At 37.3% G+C, this 15,647-nt stretch overlaps 1 protein-coding gene across 4 annotated transcripts in view; it reads left to right on the top strand.

Annotated features, from left to right (window-relative positions):
* The window catches only part of ERICH2 (glutamate rich 2), an 87,733-nt gene that overhangs the window by 55,803 nt on the left and 16,283 nt on the right, over positions 1–15,647 (top strand). For all 4 annotated transcript variants that reach the window (XM_073218705.1, XM_073218706.1, XM_073218707.1 and 1 more), the window contains one exon: positions 12,052–12,109. In XM_073218705.1, the coding sequence (XP_073074806.1) occupies positions 12,052–12,109 (58 nt within the window). The remainder of the gene's footprint in view (positions 1–12,051; positions 12,110–15,647) is intronic.

Raw genomic sequence — 15,647 nt, 5'->3', positions numbered from 1 at the left:
GTCTGTCACCATAGGAAGATGCTACAGCATCATTGGCTATATTCTCCCACTGTACTACCATCCCCATGACCAACTTACACTACGATTGAGAATTTTTGTGCCCCTTTATCCCCCTCTCTTTCCCCACCAACCCATCCAATCCCTCCCATGGAAACCCCCAGTCACTTCTTAGTGTCTATGAGTCTACTGCTGTTTTGTTCATTTTGCTTTGTCTTGTGAAATTCTCTATGAAGCTCACTTCTCTCTTGAAACTAAATGCTATATTGGCCTCTCTGAGCTCCAAACAATATTTCAGGTGTGAGAGATCACTGGTATCTGTTTAGATATTCCCTGCCTATGCTGGCACCTGGGAACAGCCCACAAGCACTAAGGTGGAACACTCATTGGACCCATCTTGTTTCCCTTTTCTCAGATATCACTTTCCTGTGACATCTGTTGTCCAGTGTCTGAAAACTGTTATTTCATGTATTTTATCCAGTTTTCAGATTGTTTAAGCAAGTAGAGTAAATCTGATCTCTGTTAACTCCAACATGGCTAGAACCTCAATTAGATTTTTAGCACAAAGAAAATGCTAATGTGCTTGCCTTCTAAGATAGTTTAAAGCAAATGCTAACCATGGGATCATAAAAGGAAGTCAGACATATATACTATGTTTTCCTCCTAGAATAAAGCATATACAGGGAATTTTGAAACTTCCTTAATGTTATAAGGTGCTTTTACCAAGGGAGAAGAAACTTGATGCCAGGTGTTGGAAAGATTTTGACTGGACATCTAAATTTATTAATAAATTATGGAGCATTCAGAAACCCTATTTGCCATAACCAACCTCTCTTGAATTGCTCACTCTATTCCTCTTCTCTTTCTTTCTTTCTTTCTTTTTTATTACCTTCTTAGAGATGATGGGCCTCTGGGCCTTTTCTCCTGCTCTTTTTTTTTTTGTAATGTTAATATAAAAACAAAGAAGCTAGATGAAAAAAAAATCACCTATGACCTTGTTAAATGCAAAAATTCAATGTAATTATAGATGCATTGCTGTATAATTATGCTGATTAAAAGAAGCTAGATGAAAAGAAAAAAAAATTACAGCCTCCCAGTTAGGACACGAGAAAGAGCCCCTTCCCTAAAGGCTTGGGCCTTCCATCTACCTTGACTCTGGCCTACTCCTCTCTTGGAGTGTATTCAAATAAAACTTCCATTCTGTTTCAAAAAAAAAAACACACACAAGTAACATTGTGGTTACTGGATTCCCCCCATTATCAAGTCCCCATCACATACCCCATTACAGTCACTGTCCATCAGCATAGTAAGATGCTATAGAGGCACTACCTGCCTTCTCTGTGCTATACTGCCTTCCCCATGACCCCTCTTACGTTATGTGTGCTAATCATAATGCCCCTTATTCCCCTTATCCCTCCCTTCCCACCCACCCTCCCCAGTCCCTTTCCCTTTGGTAACTGTTAGTCCATTCTTCAGTTCTGTGAGTCTGCTGCTGTTTTGTTCCTTCAGTTTTTGCTTAGTTCTTATGCTCCACAGATAAGTGACATCATTTGGTACTTGTCTTTCTCTGCTGCCTGGCTTATTTCACTGAGCATGATACCCTCTACCGCCATCCATATTGTTGCAAATGATAGGATTTGTTTTCTTCTTACGGCTGAATAATATTCCATTGTGTATATGTACCACATCTTCTTTATCCATTCATCTACTGATGGACACTTAGGTTGCTTCCATTTCTTGGGTATGGTAAATAGTGATGTGATAAATATAAGGGTGCATATGTCTTTTTGAAACATATCCTACATTTTTAGGGTAAATTCCTAAGAGTGGAATTCCTGAGTCAAATGGTATTTTTATTTTGAGTTTTTTGAGGAAGCTCCATACTGCTTTCCACAATGGTTGAACTAATTTACATTCTCACCAGAAGTGTAGGAGGGTTCCCCTTTCTCTGCATCCTCACCAGCATTTGATGTTCCTAGTCTTTTCTATGTTAGCCATCCTAACCAGTATGAGGTGATATCTCATTGTGATTTTAATTTGCATTTCACTAATAATTAGCAATGTGGAGCATCATTGCATGTGTCTGTTGGCCATCTGAATTTCTTCTTTGAAGAAGTGTCTGTTCATATCCCCTGCCCATTTTTTAATTGTATTATTTGCTTTTTGTTTGTTGAGGTGCATGAGGTCTTTATATATTTTAGATGTCAACCCTTTATCAGATCTGTCATTTATGAATATATTCTCCCATACTGTAGGATGCCTTTTTGTTCTGCTGATGGTGTCCCTTGCCATACAGAAGCTTTTTAGCACAATGTAGTCCCATTTGTTCATTTTTGCTTTTGTTTCCCTTGCCCAAGGAGGTGCATTCAGGAAAAAGTTGGTCGTGTTTATATTCAGGAGATTTTTGCCTATGTTTTCTTCTAAGAGTTTTATGGTTTCATGACTTACATTCAAGTCTTTGATCAATTTTGAGTTTACTTTTGTGTATGGGGTTAGACAATAATCCAGTTTCATTTTCATGCATGTGGCTGTCCAGTTTTGCCAAAACCAGCTGTTGAAGAGGCTGTCATTTCCTCATTGTATATCAATGGCTACTTTGTCATATATTAGTTGATCATATATGCTTGGGTTTATATCTGGGCTCTCTATTCTGTTCCATTGGTCTAATGGTCTGTTCTTATGTCAGTACCAAATTGTCTTGATTACTGTGGCTTTGTAGTAGAACTTGAAGTCAGAGAGTATAATCCCTCCCATTTTATTCTTCCTTCTCAGGATTGCTTTGGTTATTCAGGTCTCTTGAGGTTCTATATGAATTTTAGAATGATATGCTGTAGTTTGTTAAAGAATGCTGTTGGTATTTTGATAAGGATTGCATTAAATCTGTAGATTGCTTTAGGCAGGATGGCCATTTTGACTTCCTTGGTTAGGTTTATTCCTAGGTATTTTATTCTTTTTGATGCAATTATGAATGGAATTGTTTTCCTGATTTCTCTTTCTGCTAGTTCATCATTAGTGTATAGGAATGCAACAGATTAGTGTGTATGAATTTTGTATCCTGAAACTTTGCTGAATTCAGATATTAGATCTAGTAGTTCGGGAGTGGATTCTTTAGGGTTTTTTGTATACAATATCATGTCATCTGCAAACACGGACAGTTTAACTACTTCCTTGCCAGTCTGGATGCCTTATATTTTATTTCTTTGTGTTGTGTGATTGCTGTGGCTAGGACCTCCAGAACTATTTTGAATAAAATTGGGAAGAGTGGGCATCCTTGTCTTGTTCCTGATCTTAAAGGAAAAACTTTCAGCTTTTGGCTGTTAAGTATGATGTTGGGTGAGGGTTTGTCATCTATGGCCTTTATTATGTTGAGGTAATTGCCCTCTATACCCATTTTGTTGAAGAGTTGCTTATCATGAATGGTTGTTGAATTTTGTCAAATGCTTTTCAGTATCTATGGAGAAGATCATGTGATTTTTGTCCTTTTTGTTGATCTGGTGGATGATGTTGATGGATTTTCGAATGTTGTACCATCCTTGCATCCCTGGAATAAATCCTATTTCATCATAATGGGTGATCTTTTTTTTTTTTTGATGTATTTTTTAATTCGGTTAGCTAATATTTTGTCAAGTATTTTTGCATCTATGTTCATCAAGGATGTTGGTCTGTAATTTTCTTTTTTTGTGGTGTCTCTGCCCAGTTTTGGTATTAGAGTGATGCTAGCCTTGTAGAATGAGTTTGGGAGTATTCCCTCCTCTTTTACTTTTTAGAAAACTTTAAAGGAGAATGGGTATTAGGTCCTCACTAAATGCTTGATAAAATTCCACATTGACATCATCTGGTCCAGGTATTTTGTTCTTAGGTAGTTTTTTGATTACCAATTCAATTTCCTTGCTGGTAATTGGTCTGTTCATATTTTCTGGGTTAGCCTTGGAAGTTTGTATTTTTCTAGAAAGTTGTCCATTTCTTCTAGGTTATCCAGTTTGTTAGCATATAATTTTTCATAGTTTTCTTTCATAATTCTTTGTATTTCTGTGGTGTCAGTAGTGATTTTTCCTTTCTCATTTCTGATTTTGATTATGTGTGTAGGCTCTCTTTTTTTCTTGGTAAGTCTGGCTAGGGGTTTATCTATTTTATTTTCTCAAAGAACCAGCTCCTGTTTTCACTGATTCTTTCTATTGTTTTATTCTTCTCAATTTTATTTATTTCTGCTCTAATCTTTATTATTTCCCTCTATCTCCTGACTTTGGATCTCATTTGTTCCTCTTTTTCTAGTTTCATTAATTGTGATTTTAGACTGTTCATATGGTATTGTTCTTCTTTCCTGAGGTAGGCCTGTATTGAGATATACTTCCCTCTTAGCATGGCCCTCGCTGTGTCCCACAAATTTTGCGGTGTTGAATTATTGTCAGTTGTCTCCATATATTGCTTTATCTCTATTTTTATTTGGTCATTGATCCATTGATTATTTAGGAGCATGTTTTTAAGCCTCCAGGTGTTTGTGGGCATTTTTGTTTTCTTTGTGTAATTTATTTCTAGTTTCATATCTTTGTGATCTGAGAAGGTGGTAGGTACAGTTTCAATCTGTTTTAATTTACTGAGCTCTTTTTGTGGCCTAGTATATGATCTGTTCTTGAAAATGTTCCATGTGCACTTGGGAAGAATGTGTATTCTGCTGCTTTTGGGTGTAGAGTTCTGTAGATGTCTGTTAGGTCCATCTGTTCTAATGTGTTGTTCAGTTCCTCTGTCTCCTTACTTATTTTCTGTCTGGTTGATCTGTCCTTTGTAGTGAGTGGTATGTTGAAGTCTCCTAAAATGAATGCATTGCATTCTGTTTCCCCCTTTAATTCTGTTAGTATTTGTTTCACATATGTATGTGATCCTGTGTTGGGTGCACAGATATTTATAATAGTTATATTCTCTTGTTGGACTGACCCTTTTATCATTATGTAATGTCCTTCTTTGTCTCTTGTTACTTTCTTTGTTTTGACGTCTATTTTGTCTGATACAAGTACTTCAACTCCTGCTTTTTTCTCACTATTAGTTACATGAAATATCTTTTTCCATCCCTTTGCTTTCAGTCTGTGTATGTCTTTGGGTTTGAAGTGAGTCTCTTGTAGGCAGCATATAGATTAGTCTTGTTTTTTTATCCATTCAGTGACTCTATGTCTTTTGATTGGTCCATTCAGACCATTTACATTTAGGATGATTATCAATAGATATGTACTTATTGCCATTGCCGGCTTTAGATTCGTGGTTACCAAAGTTTCAAGGGTAATTCCCTGACTAACATTCTAATTTAACTCACTTCATATGCTATTACAAACACAGCCTAAAAGTTCTTTTTATTCCCCTTCTTTTTCTTCTTCCTCCATTCTTTGTATGTTATTAATCATATTCTTTACTCTTTGTCTATCCCTTGGGTGACATCTGTTTAGCCTTAGGAATTCATCCATCTGTAGGATTCCCTCCAAAATGCACTGTAGAGGTGGTTTGTAGGAGGTAAATTCTCTCAGCTTTTGCTTATCTGAAAATTGTTTAATCCCTTCTTCAAATTTAAATGATAACATTCCCGGGTAGAGTATTATTGGTTTGAGGCCATTCTGCTTCATTGCTTTAAATATATGATAGCACTCCCTTCTGGCTTGTAAGGTTTCTGCTGAGAAGTGTGATGATATCCTGATTGGTTTTCCTTTGTATGTGATCTTTTTTCTCTCTCTAGCTGCTTTTAAAAGTTTGTCTTTATCTTTGATCTTTGCATTTTAATTATTATATGTATTGATATTGTCTTCCTTGGGTCCCTTGTGTTGGGAGATCTGTGCACCTCCATGGCTATCTCCTTCCCCACATTGGGGAACTTTTCAGCAATTATCTCCTCAATGACACTTTCTATCCCTTTTTCTCTCTCTTCTTCTGTGGTACCCCTGTAATGCAAATTTTCTTCTGTTTGGATTGGTCACACAGTTCTCTCAAAATTCTTTCATTCTTAGAGAGTCTTTTTTCTCTGTGTGCTTCAGCTTCTTTATATTCCTCTTCTCTAATTTCTATTCCATTTACTGTCTCTTCTACTACATCCAATCTGCTTTTAAATCCCTCCATTGTATGTTTCATTTCAGATATGGAATTTCTTAATGATTGAATCTCCGACTTAAATTTATTCCTGAGTTCTTGAATATCTTTCTGTACCTCCATAAGCATGTTTATGATTTTCATTTTGAACTCTCTTTCAGGCATATTTGTGAGTTCAGATTCATTTTACCCTTTTTCTGGTGTTTGTGAGATTTTGGTCTGAATCATGTTCTTTTGATGTTTCATATTTCTGTGTGGTGCCCACTAGTGCCCAGATGCTCCAGTCTCTAGAGCTGCTCAGCCTCTAGAGTGAGGTTAGAAGTCGTAGGGGAGCGGAACTGGTGTCTGTAGGTAGGAAAGATCTGTTTCCTAATTCCTGTTTGTGGTGCCTGTCTCCTTTGTCAGAGCCAGTGGGCCGAGCACACATGTGTAAGTCTCTGTGCTTTGTGTCTCTGTTGTAGGCAGGGCCTCTGGCTGGGTGGCCTGATGCTAGCGCAGTGCCTGCCAGTTTGTGAACCAGTGCCAGAAGGCTAGGAGGGAGGCGCACCAGGCTGCATATCAGTGTAGGGGGCCTCGGAGCTGGGCAGCCAGCCTGCGGATTGGAGTGCCTGAAGGTCCTCAAAGTTCCCAACCAGCTGTGAAGAACACGCCTAGATAACCTTGTCCAGCTCTCCCCTCCCCCGTGCAGCAAGCTCTGTGCCAACCCCACCCCTTCAGCAGCCCTCTCTCTGCTAGGAAGCCTCTCAGACTGCCTGCCTTTCCTCTGACACTGAGTGGTCAGATGTGGATCCCCTCCTCCACAAATGGCCAGAATCTCAGTCTCTCAAGCACTCCGCCTGTCCGAGCTCCTCATTGTCCAGACCATCACACAATATAGTTTTCTGCTCACAAAGCAGATCTCCAGGGCTAAGTGTTCAGCAGTCCCAGGCTTCCACCCACTCCCCGCTCCATTTCTCTCCCTCCTGCTGGTTAGCTGGGTTGGGAGAAGGGCTTGGGTCCTGCCAGATTTAGGCTTTTGTACATTACCCTGTTTCATGAGGTCTGCTCTATTCATGATGTCTGTATGCAGTCTGGTTCAGCCTTTTTTCCTGTTGCTGTTTTATGGTTAGTTGTATTAATTAACTATATTTTCATACTATTTGTGGTTTGGGGAGGAGTTCTCCATCTTACCTCTCACGCCGCCATCTTGAATCTCTCGTAGAGTCCTTCTTTGTCTCTTGTGACTTTCTTTGTTTTTAAGTCTATTTTGTCTGATACAAGTACTGCAACTCCTGCTTTTTTCTCCCTATTAGTTGCATGAAATATTGTTTTCCATCCTTTCACTTTTAGTCTGTGTATGTTTTTGGGTTTGAAGTGAGTCTCTTGTAGGCAGCATATAGAAGGCTTTCATTTTTTTATCCATTCAGTAACTATATGTCTTTTGATTGGTGCATGAGACCATTTAAATTTAAGGTGATTATGGATAGGTCTGTACTTACTGCCATTGCACGCTTTAGATTTGTGGTTACCAAAGGTTCAAGGGCAATTCCCTTATTGTCTAACAGTCTAATTTAACTAACTTAGTATGCTATTATAAACACACCCTAAAGGTTCTTTTTTTCCTCCTCCTTTTTTTCTTCCTCCATTCATTATATATTAGGAATCATATTCCGTACTCTTTGTCTATCCTTTGATTGACTTCGGGGGTAGTTGATTTGATTCTGCATCTACTTAGTAATTCATTGTTCTACTTTCTTTCCTGTGGTTTCATTTCTTCTGGTGACAGCTATTTTAGCCTTAGGAATACTTCCATCTATAGCACTCCCGCCAAAATGCACTATCAAGGTGGTTGGTGGGAGGTAAATTCTCTCAGCTTTTGCTTATCTGAAAATTGTTTAATCTCTCCTTCAAATTTAAGTGATAATCTTACAGAGTAGAATATTTTTGGTTCAAGGCCCTTCTGCTTCATTGCATTAAATATATCATGCCACTCCCTTCTGGCCTGTAAGTTTCTGTTGAAAAGTCTGATGATATTCTGATTGGTTTTCCTTTGTATGTGATCATTTCTCTCTCTCTTGCTGCTTTTAAAAGTCTGTCCTTATCCTTGGTCTTTGCCATTTTAATTATTGTATGTCTTGGTGTTCTTGTCCTTGGGTCCCTTGTGTTGGGAGATCTGTGCACCTCCATGGCCCAAGAGACTATCTCTGTCCAGATTTGAGAAATTTTTGGCAATTACCTTCTCAAAGACACATTGTATCCCTTTTCCTTTCTCTTCTTCTTCTGGTACCCCTATAATGCGAATATTGTTCCATTTGGATTGGGCACACAGTTTTGTCAATATTATTTCATTCTTAGAGATCCTTTTTTCTCTCTGTGCCCCACCTGCTTTGTATTCCTCTTTTCTAATTTCTATTGCATTTAACAACTTTTCTACTATATCTAATCTGCTTTTAAATCCCTCCATTTTATGTTTCATTTCAGATATGGAATTTATTAATGATTGAATGTCCATCCTAAATACATCCCTGAGTTCTTGAATATTTTTCTGTACCTCTATGAGCATGTTTATGATTTTTATTTTGAACTCTGTTTCAGGAAGATTGGTGAGTTCAGCTTCATTTGGCCCTTTTTCTGGTGTTTCTGAGATTTTGGTTTGATCCAGGTCCCTTTGACATTTCATATTCATATGTGGTGCCCTCTAGTGCCCAGAAGCTCTTCTCTCTGGAGCTGCTCAGCCCCTGGAGTGATGTTGGGGGTTGCAGGGGAGTGGTGCTGGTGCCTTGGGGGAGGAAAGAGCTGTTTTCTGCTTCCAGGCTCCAATGCCTATCTCCAGTGTTTGAACCGGTGGGCCGAGCACAGAGGTTTAAGCCTCTGAGCTTTGCGTCTGTAGCTGCCATAGGTGGGGCCTCCCTCTGGCTGACCTGACACCAGGGCAGGGACTGCTGCTTTGTGAGCCAGGGCCAGCTGGCCAGGAGGAAGATACAGCAGGCTGCGTACCACAGTGGGGCTCCTCAGATCTGAGTAGCTAGTCAAGCGGATGGAGTGCCTGAAGTTCCTGAAAGTTCCAAACCTACTGGGCAGAGCACACCAGACAACCTTGTCCATCTATCCCTTCTCCCACACAGTAAGCTCCATGCAAATCCCACCCCTTCTGCAGCCTTCTAGCTGCTAGGAAGCCTCTCAGACTGCCCGCCTTTCCTTTGTCTCAGAGCAGCCAGATATGGATCCCGGTCTTCCACAAATGGCTGGAATCTCAGTCTCTCCAAGTGTTCCACCTGTCTTAGCTCTCCAACCCTACTAATCTCCAGAGCACCATGCAATGTAGGTTTGTGCTCCCAAAGCAGATCTCCAGGGCTGGATGTTTAGCAGTCCTAGGCTTCCACCACCACCACCACCCCACCACCACTGCATTTCTCTTCCTCCAGCCAATGATCTGGGGTGGGGAAAGGGCTCAGCTTTGGTACCTGTTTCTTGAAGTCTGCTCTGTTCTCCAGGTGTAAGCAGTCTGGTGCAGACTTCTTTCCTGTTGCTCTTTCAGGATTAGTTGTATTAACTTTATTTTCATATTATTTGTGGTTTTGGGAGGAATTCTCTGTCTCACCTCTCACACTGCCATCTTGAATCTCTCTACTCTTTCTTTTTAAATAATTAATTATAAAAGTAGTCCATGAATTCATTTTCATATAAATATTCAGACTGTATGAGATTTGCTCATTTTCATATCTTGTGCTGTACCTGTGTGTAAGATCTTTTGTTTTCAGAATGCATCCCTTTTTAATTTTCCCTTTTTATTTTGAAAATTTTCAAGCCTTTAGAAAAGTTGAAAGATTATAACAATGAACACATGTATACACTTTACCTAAATTCACCACTTGTAACATTGTGCTATATTTGCTTTATCTCTCTCTTTTCATAGTTAGGCATAGATAAATCCTAGATATATATTTTTGACAGAAACATTTGAAATTAAGTTACAGACATCCTCAAACTTCACCCCCAAATACTCTATGTAGCATGAGTTTTCTAAGAAAAGGTTCATTGTTCAGCGTGACATCATACCCTTATCACATATAAAAAAATAGCAATTCTGTTATGAAATATTATATTCAAATTGAGATTTCCAACTTTAAAATGGTTTTTATAGCTAGATTTCTTTCCCAGTCAGGATTCCATCAAAACTCATGTTTTGAAGTTAGATGTTAAGCATGTCTTTATTTTGAATGTTACAAATAGTTTGACCAATATTTTAAAACTTGTCTTCAGCTTCATTTTGAAGTCTTAATACTCATGAAAATTTTAGCCAAATACCCATTGCATGAATTTAATTTTACTGTCTTTTGAACTGCTAAAAGAAATGTATTTTTAATTAACAACAACAACAAAAAGTAGGTTAACGCAAAGAACCTTTGAAACTGATCCCATCTTTTACTCCTTTTCATTTTCTGAGGCTAGTATTATTAATATAATGCTTCATTAAATCAGACTGGGTAATAGTTGATACTAAATTCTTGTTAATTTTGTATGTATGATAACAAAAATGTGATAGAGTTTTTAATTAAAAATGAAATGAGACGATATCTGTAAATTGCTTTAAAATAATCTAGACACAGGGAGGAAAAGACTGATATTGATAAAACCAGATTGTCAAAATGTTAATTTTTTGAAGGTGAAAATTAGGGACATGTATTTTACTATTTTCTCTATTTCTATATATACTCAAATTTTCCACAAAAATTTTTAGTATAAAAGCAATAACTGCATATTATACTGGTCATATTTTCTAGCTGTGATCAATCAACTGCTTCTTAAAATGGCATCTGTGTATTTATTTGTCAAATATCTGGAAATGCATGAGAAATGCCTCTTTTATATTACTTACTCCATTTCTTGCAGGGTAAATGTAGTGTACCTGCATGTGGTTCAGAATATATCACACACACAAAAACAATCATACAAATTCAGGATTTTTTTGAAATGGAAATCTAAATAACAAAGAATAAGAGATTAGTAAATTGTAGCCTTGGTAAATAAAAACATACATAAGAATATTTAATTCTATAGGGAGAAAAAATTACTATGATATGTAGTTTTTTTTAAAGATATCATTGATGTACACTCTTATGAAGGATTCACATGAAAAATGTTGTGGTTACTACATTCACCCATATTATCAAGTCTCCCCTATACCCCATTGAAATCACTGTCCATCAGTATAGTAAGATGCCACAGTCGCTACTTGTCTTCTCTATGCTACACTGTATTCCCCGTGACCCCCCTACACCATGTATGATATATAGTTTTTTAAATTGCTGAATAATACCAATTTTTATAAATATGTGCAAATATATTTACAAATATTTATGGAAAATATATTTTAAAATATATATGGAAATATATTGTCAAAGGAAAGAATACTAAACATACATGAAGATGTTAAAAATAAGCATCTCTAGTTGGTAGAACTATAGATTTTTTAAAATTAGGGACAGAATGTGTTTATATTTAACTTCTAAATTTCCAACATTCTTATTGTTGCATTACTTTGCAACAATAAGAATACTAAAAACAGAACTGGACAGTATAAGCAATACTGGAAAATACTGATTATATATAATTGTATGTCAACATCTTTACTAAATGTACACTAAAATTTTTTACTATTATCATGTCATTATGGATTAAGTTCACAAATAAAAGCTGTATCTAAACCAAAGTGATATTAAAGTGTTTGTCTTCACCATCTCTGTTGCGTATGCTCAAATTGCTTACTAGTACATATATAGTAATGGAAGCAGCAGAGTAGAGCTATCATGCTTACTCTATGTTGCCTTGCCATGAGAAGTCCTTAAATATTCTTAATTGACTACTAATTTACAAACTCACTCCTGGAAAAACGTGTAATGTTAAAAGTAAAATAGTCATTAATGGAATATTTTCTAGGGAGTTTACAATTGACATTTAAATTCTCTCTGAAACTACTTATATGAAGAATTTCTTAATGTTTTCTAGTTCCTGAGAGCAGAAATGGGCCAAGATTACCATTTGGCAAAAAAATTATGTGAGATGAGTAAGTACAAAATACTTTTCCATTTCCATAATATGTAAGATGGTTTGATTATTTCAAGGCTAGTAAATTCCCTGATAGTATCTCAGTGATTCCTTGATAATAAATTGGCTTTGGTATAAGGAGTAATGTAGACCTCTAGAGTAGCTTTGAGTGGGATAAACTAACTAATTAGAGACTAATTACCAACACTGGAAAATAAGTAAAATTCCTTACCTTTATGATTATGGATTAAAGACCTTATTATGCCTTTGGTCTCCACATGTCAACTAGTGCAACATACCTTGCTTTACAGGCAATTAGTCCATGAATATTTGAGTGCTACATGTGCCTGGTGCTCTTCTAGGCACTGGAAATAGAGCAGTCAACAAGATGGTGACAGTCCCACATTAATATCTCGTGTCAGACGGATGATAAGCTCATATGTAATTAGTGGATACGTGTGATGGAGAAAACAGAGAAGAACGAATAGAAAGCACTGGGAGGAGGTAAAGCATTTTTAAATAGCATCATTCAGGAAGGTCTCACTGAAAGACTTGAGCAAAGACATGAGGAAGTTGAGGAAATTAGTCATGTGGACATCTGCAGGGAGTGTGTTGCAGGCAGGACTAAGAGCAAATGTGCTGAGATGCAAGTGTGTCTGATGAGGAACTGCAAGAAGGATAGTGTAAGTGCAGCAGAATAAGCAAGGGAAAGGGTGACAGGAGACGAGATCAGAGAGGTTATGGGATGGACATTGTGTGATTGCATAGTGCCTTTTCACAAGTTAAGGACCTTGGGCTTTTTTCTGATGTGCAAAACCACTAGACACTTGAGTGCAGGAATGACATATCTACTTTACTTTTTTTTTTTTTTTTAGGTATTATTGATAACACTCTTATGAAGGTTTCACATGAAAAAACGTGATTACTACATTCACCCCTGTTATCATGTCCCACCCATACCCCATTGCAGTCACTGCCCATCAGTGTAGTGAGTTGCCGCAGAGTCACTATTTGCCTTCTCTGTGCTATTCTGTCTTCCCCCTGAACCCCCCCACCATGTACGCCGATCATAATACCCCTCAATCCCCTTCTCCCTCCCCACCCGCCCTTCCCCACCACTCCCCTTTGGTAACTGCTAGTCCCTTCTTGGAGTCTGTGAGTCTGTTGCTGTTTTGTTCCTTCAGTTTTGCTTCATTGTTATACTCCACAAATGAGGGAAATCATTTGGTACTTGTCTTACTCCGCCTGACTTACTTCACTGAGTGTAATATCCTCCAGCTCCATCCATGTTGTTGCAAATTGTAGGATTTGTTTTCTTCTTATGGCTGAGTAGTATTCCATTCTGTATATGTACCACCTCTTCTTTATCCATTCATCTACTGATAGACACTTAGGTTGCTTCCATATCTTAGCTATTGTAAATAGTGCTGCAATAAACATAGGGGAGCATATGTCTTTTTGAATCTGAGAATTTATATTCTTTGGGTAGAGTTCCCAGGTCAAATGGTATTTCTATTTTTAGTTTTTTGAGGAACCTTCATATTGCTTTCCACAATGGTTGAATTAACTTACATTCTCACCATCAGTGTAAGAGGGTTCCCCTTTCTCCACATCCTTGCCAGCATTTGTTGTTCTTAGTCTTTTTGATACTGGCCATCTTAACTGGTGTGAAGTGATATCTCATTGTGGTTTTTATTTGCATTTCTCTGATGATTAGTGATGTGGAGCATCTTTTCATGTGCCTGTTGGCCATCTGAATTTCTTCTTTGGAGAAGTGTCTGTTCATATCCTCTGCCCATTTTTTAATTGGGTTATTTGTTTTTTGGGTGTTGAGGCATGTGAGTTCTTTATATATTTTGGATGTTAGCCCCTTGTCAGATATGTCATTTACAAATATAGTCTCCTGTACTGTAGGATGCCTTTTTGTTCTGTTGATGGTGTCATTTGCTGTACAGCTTTTAAGTTTGATGTAGTCCCTTGTGTTCATTTTTGCTTTTCTTTCCCTTGCTCGAGGAGATGCATTCAGAAAAATGTTGCTCATGTTTATATTCAGGAGATTTTTGCCCATGTTATCTTCTAAGAGTTTTATGGTTTCATGACTTACATGCAGGTCTTTGATCCATTTCGAGTTTACTTTTGCATATGGGGTTAGACAATAATCCAGTTTTATTCTCTTACATGTAGCTGTGCAGTTCTGATCTACTTTATTTTAATTTCTGTCTTTGTTTTTTAGTGGTTTGACTTCATGTTCAAAATAGTTATGGTTTTCTTTGTATTTACAAAGGAAGGCTTTGTTTTCTTATACAAAGGAAGGTTTGCTGAGTTTCTTAAATCTGGGGGTTGATGTTTTCTTCAATTTTGAAAATTTCTTAGCTATTACCTTTTCAATGATCACTTCTGCCCTATTCTCTCTCTCTACATTGGTCTCCAATTACTCATAAAGTAGACTTTTTCTCATGATGTTCCACATGTATCTTGCACTCAGCTCTATTTTTTTCCATTTATTTCTTTGCTTCAGTTTGGATATTTTTCTACTGACCTGTTTTTGAATTAACTAATCCTATCTTCTGTTATGTCCAATCCTGCTTTTAACTGTCCAGTGTTCTTAATTTCAAAGATGGTATTTTCTAATTTTAGAAAATCCATTTAATGATTTGAAAGCTTCCAGCTGTTGAAATCCACAATCTTTTCAACTATTTTGCCTATCTTTTTCTCTAATATATTAGTCAGTTATTTTAAAAGAGAAAATGGCAACTCTGCAATTAAACTTGATTGATAATGGGCCTCAAAATATTATAACTAGTATTAGAGTTGAGTTTTATGGTAAAAGTTCTTGAAGTGGAAAGGGCCTGTTCTCACTTGCCGCACACAGTCCCCACTATGGATACAGTACTTAGGAAATCATTGGCAGATTTTTTAAATGGGTTTCTTGAATGTTTTAACACTATTTTATGTCCAAAATAATTTGCCTTGTTTATCCCTTTGATGTTTAGAGTCATCGAATAAAATATTTTGATAAAATAAAATGAACTATTTTCAGTGGCCCAACAAACAGAATTTTCAGTCAGAAAGAATTCTTCAAGAAAATTATGTCCAATCCTCTATTTTTATAAATAATGAAACTGAAGCAGATAGAGGTTCAGCAGCAGCTTCTGCATTGCTCGGGGAGCCAGTGGCACAGCTAGAGCTGAGACCCAAACCTCATCCTCCTATACCACCTTTCTTCTCCGTGGTGGCTAGTGATTCTGTAGCCTCTAGCTTCCCATTCTCTGAGTTTCTTGTGGAGCCTAATTGTGGGAAACTTACATATTTCTGTATCCATGAGTCATTTTAGAAAGCCTCTGGCTGAAGATTACAAAATATATGCTCTGATATCATTATATCAGTCAGTTTAGTGGCTAGTCCTGAAGTATACTACGTAAACAGCAGGTGTTCAGTAAAGTGCTTATTGGCCTGACTTGAACCAGTGAATACATATTAAGTGCCAGGTCAATGGGGATAGAAAAGTTCAAACTGATCTATCTTAATGGCGTTATATCCTTTTAAAAACTAACTTT

The sequence above is a fragment of the Manis javanica genome, chromosome 12, assembly GCF_040802235.1.
Source record: "Manis javanica isolate MJ-LG chromosome 12, MJ_LKY, whole genome shotgun sequence".
NCBI classification, from domain to species: Eukaryota; Metazoa; Chordata; class Mammalia; order Pholidota; family Manidae; genus Manis; species Manis javanica.
This window is presented reverse-complemented; position numbering and strand designations above follow the sequence as displayed.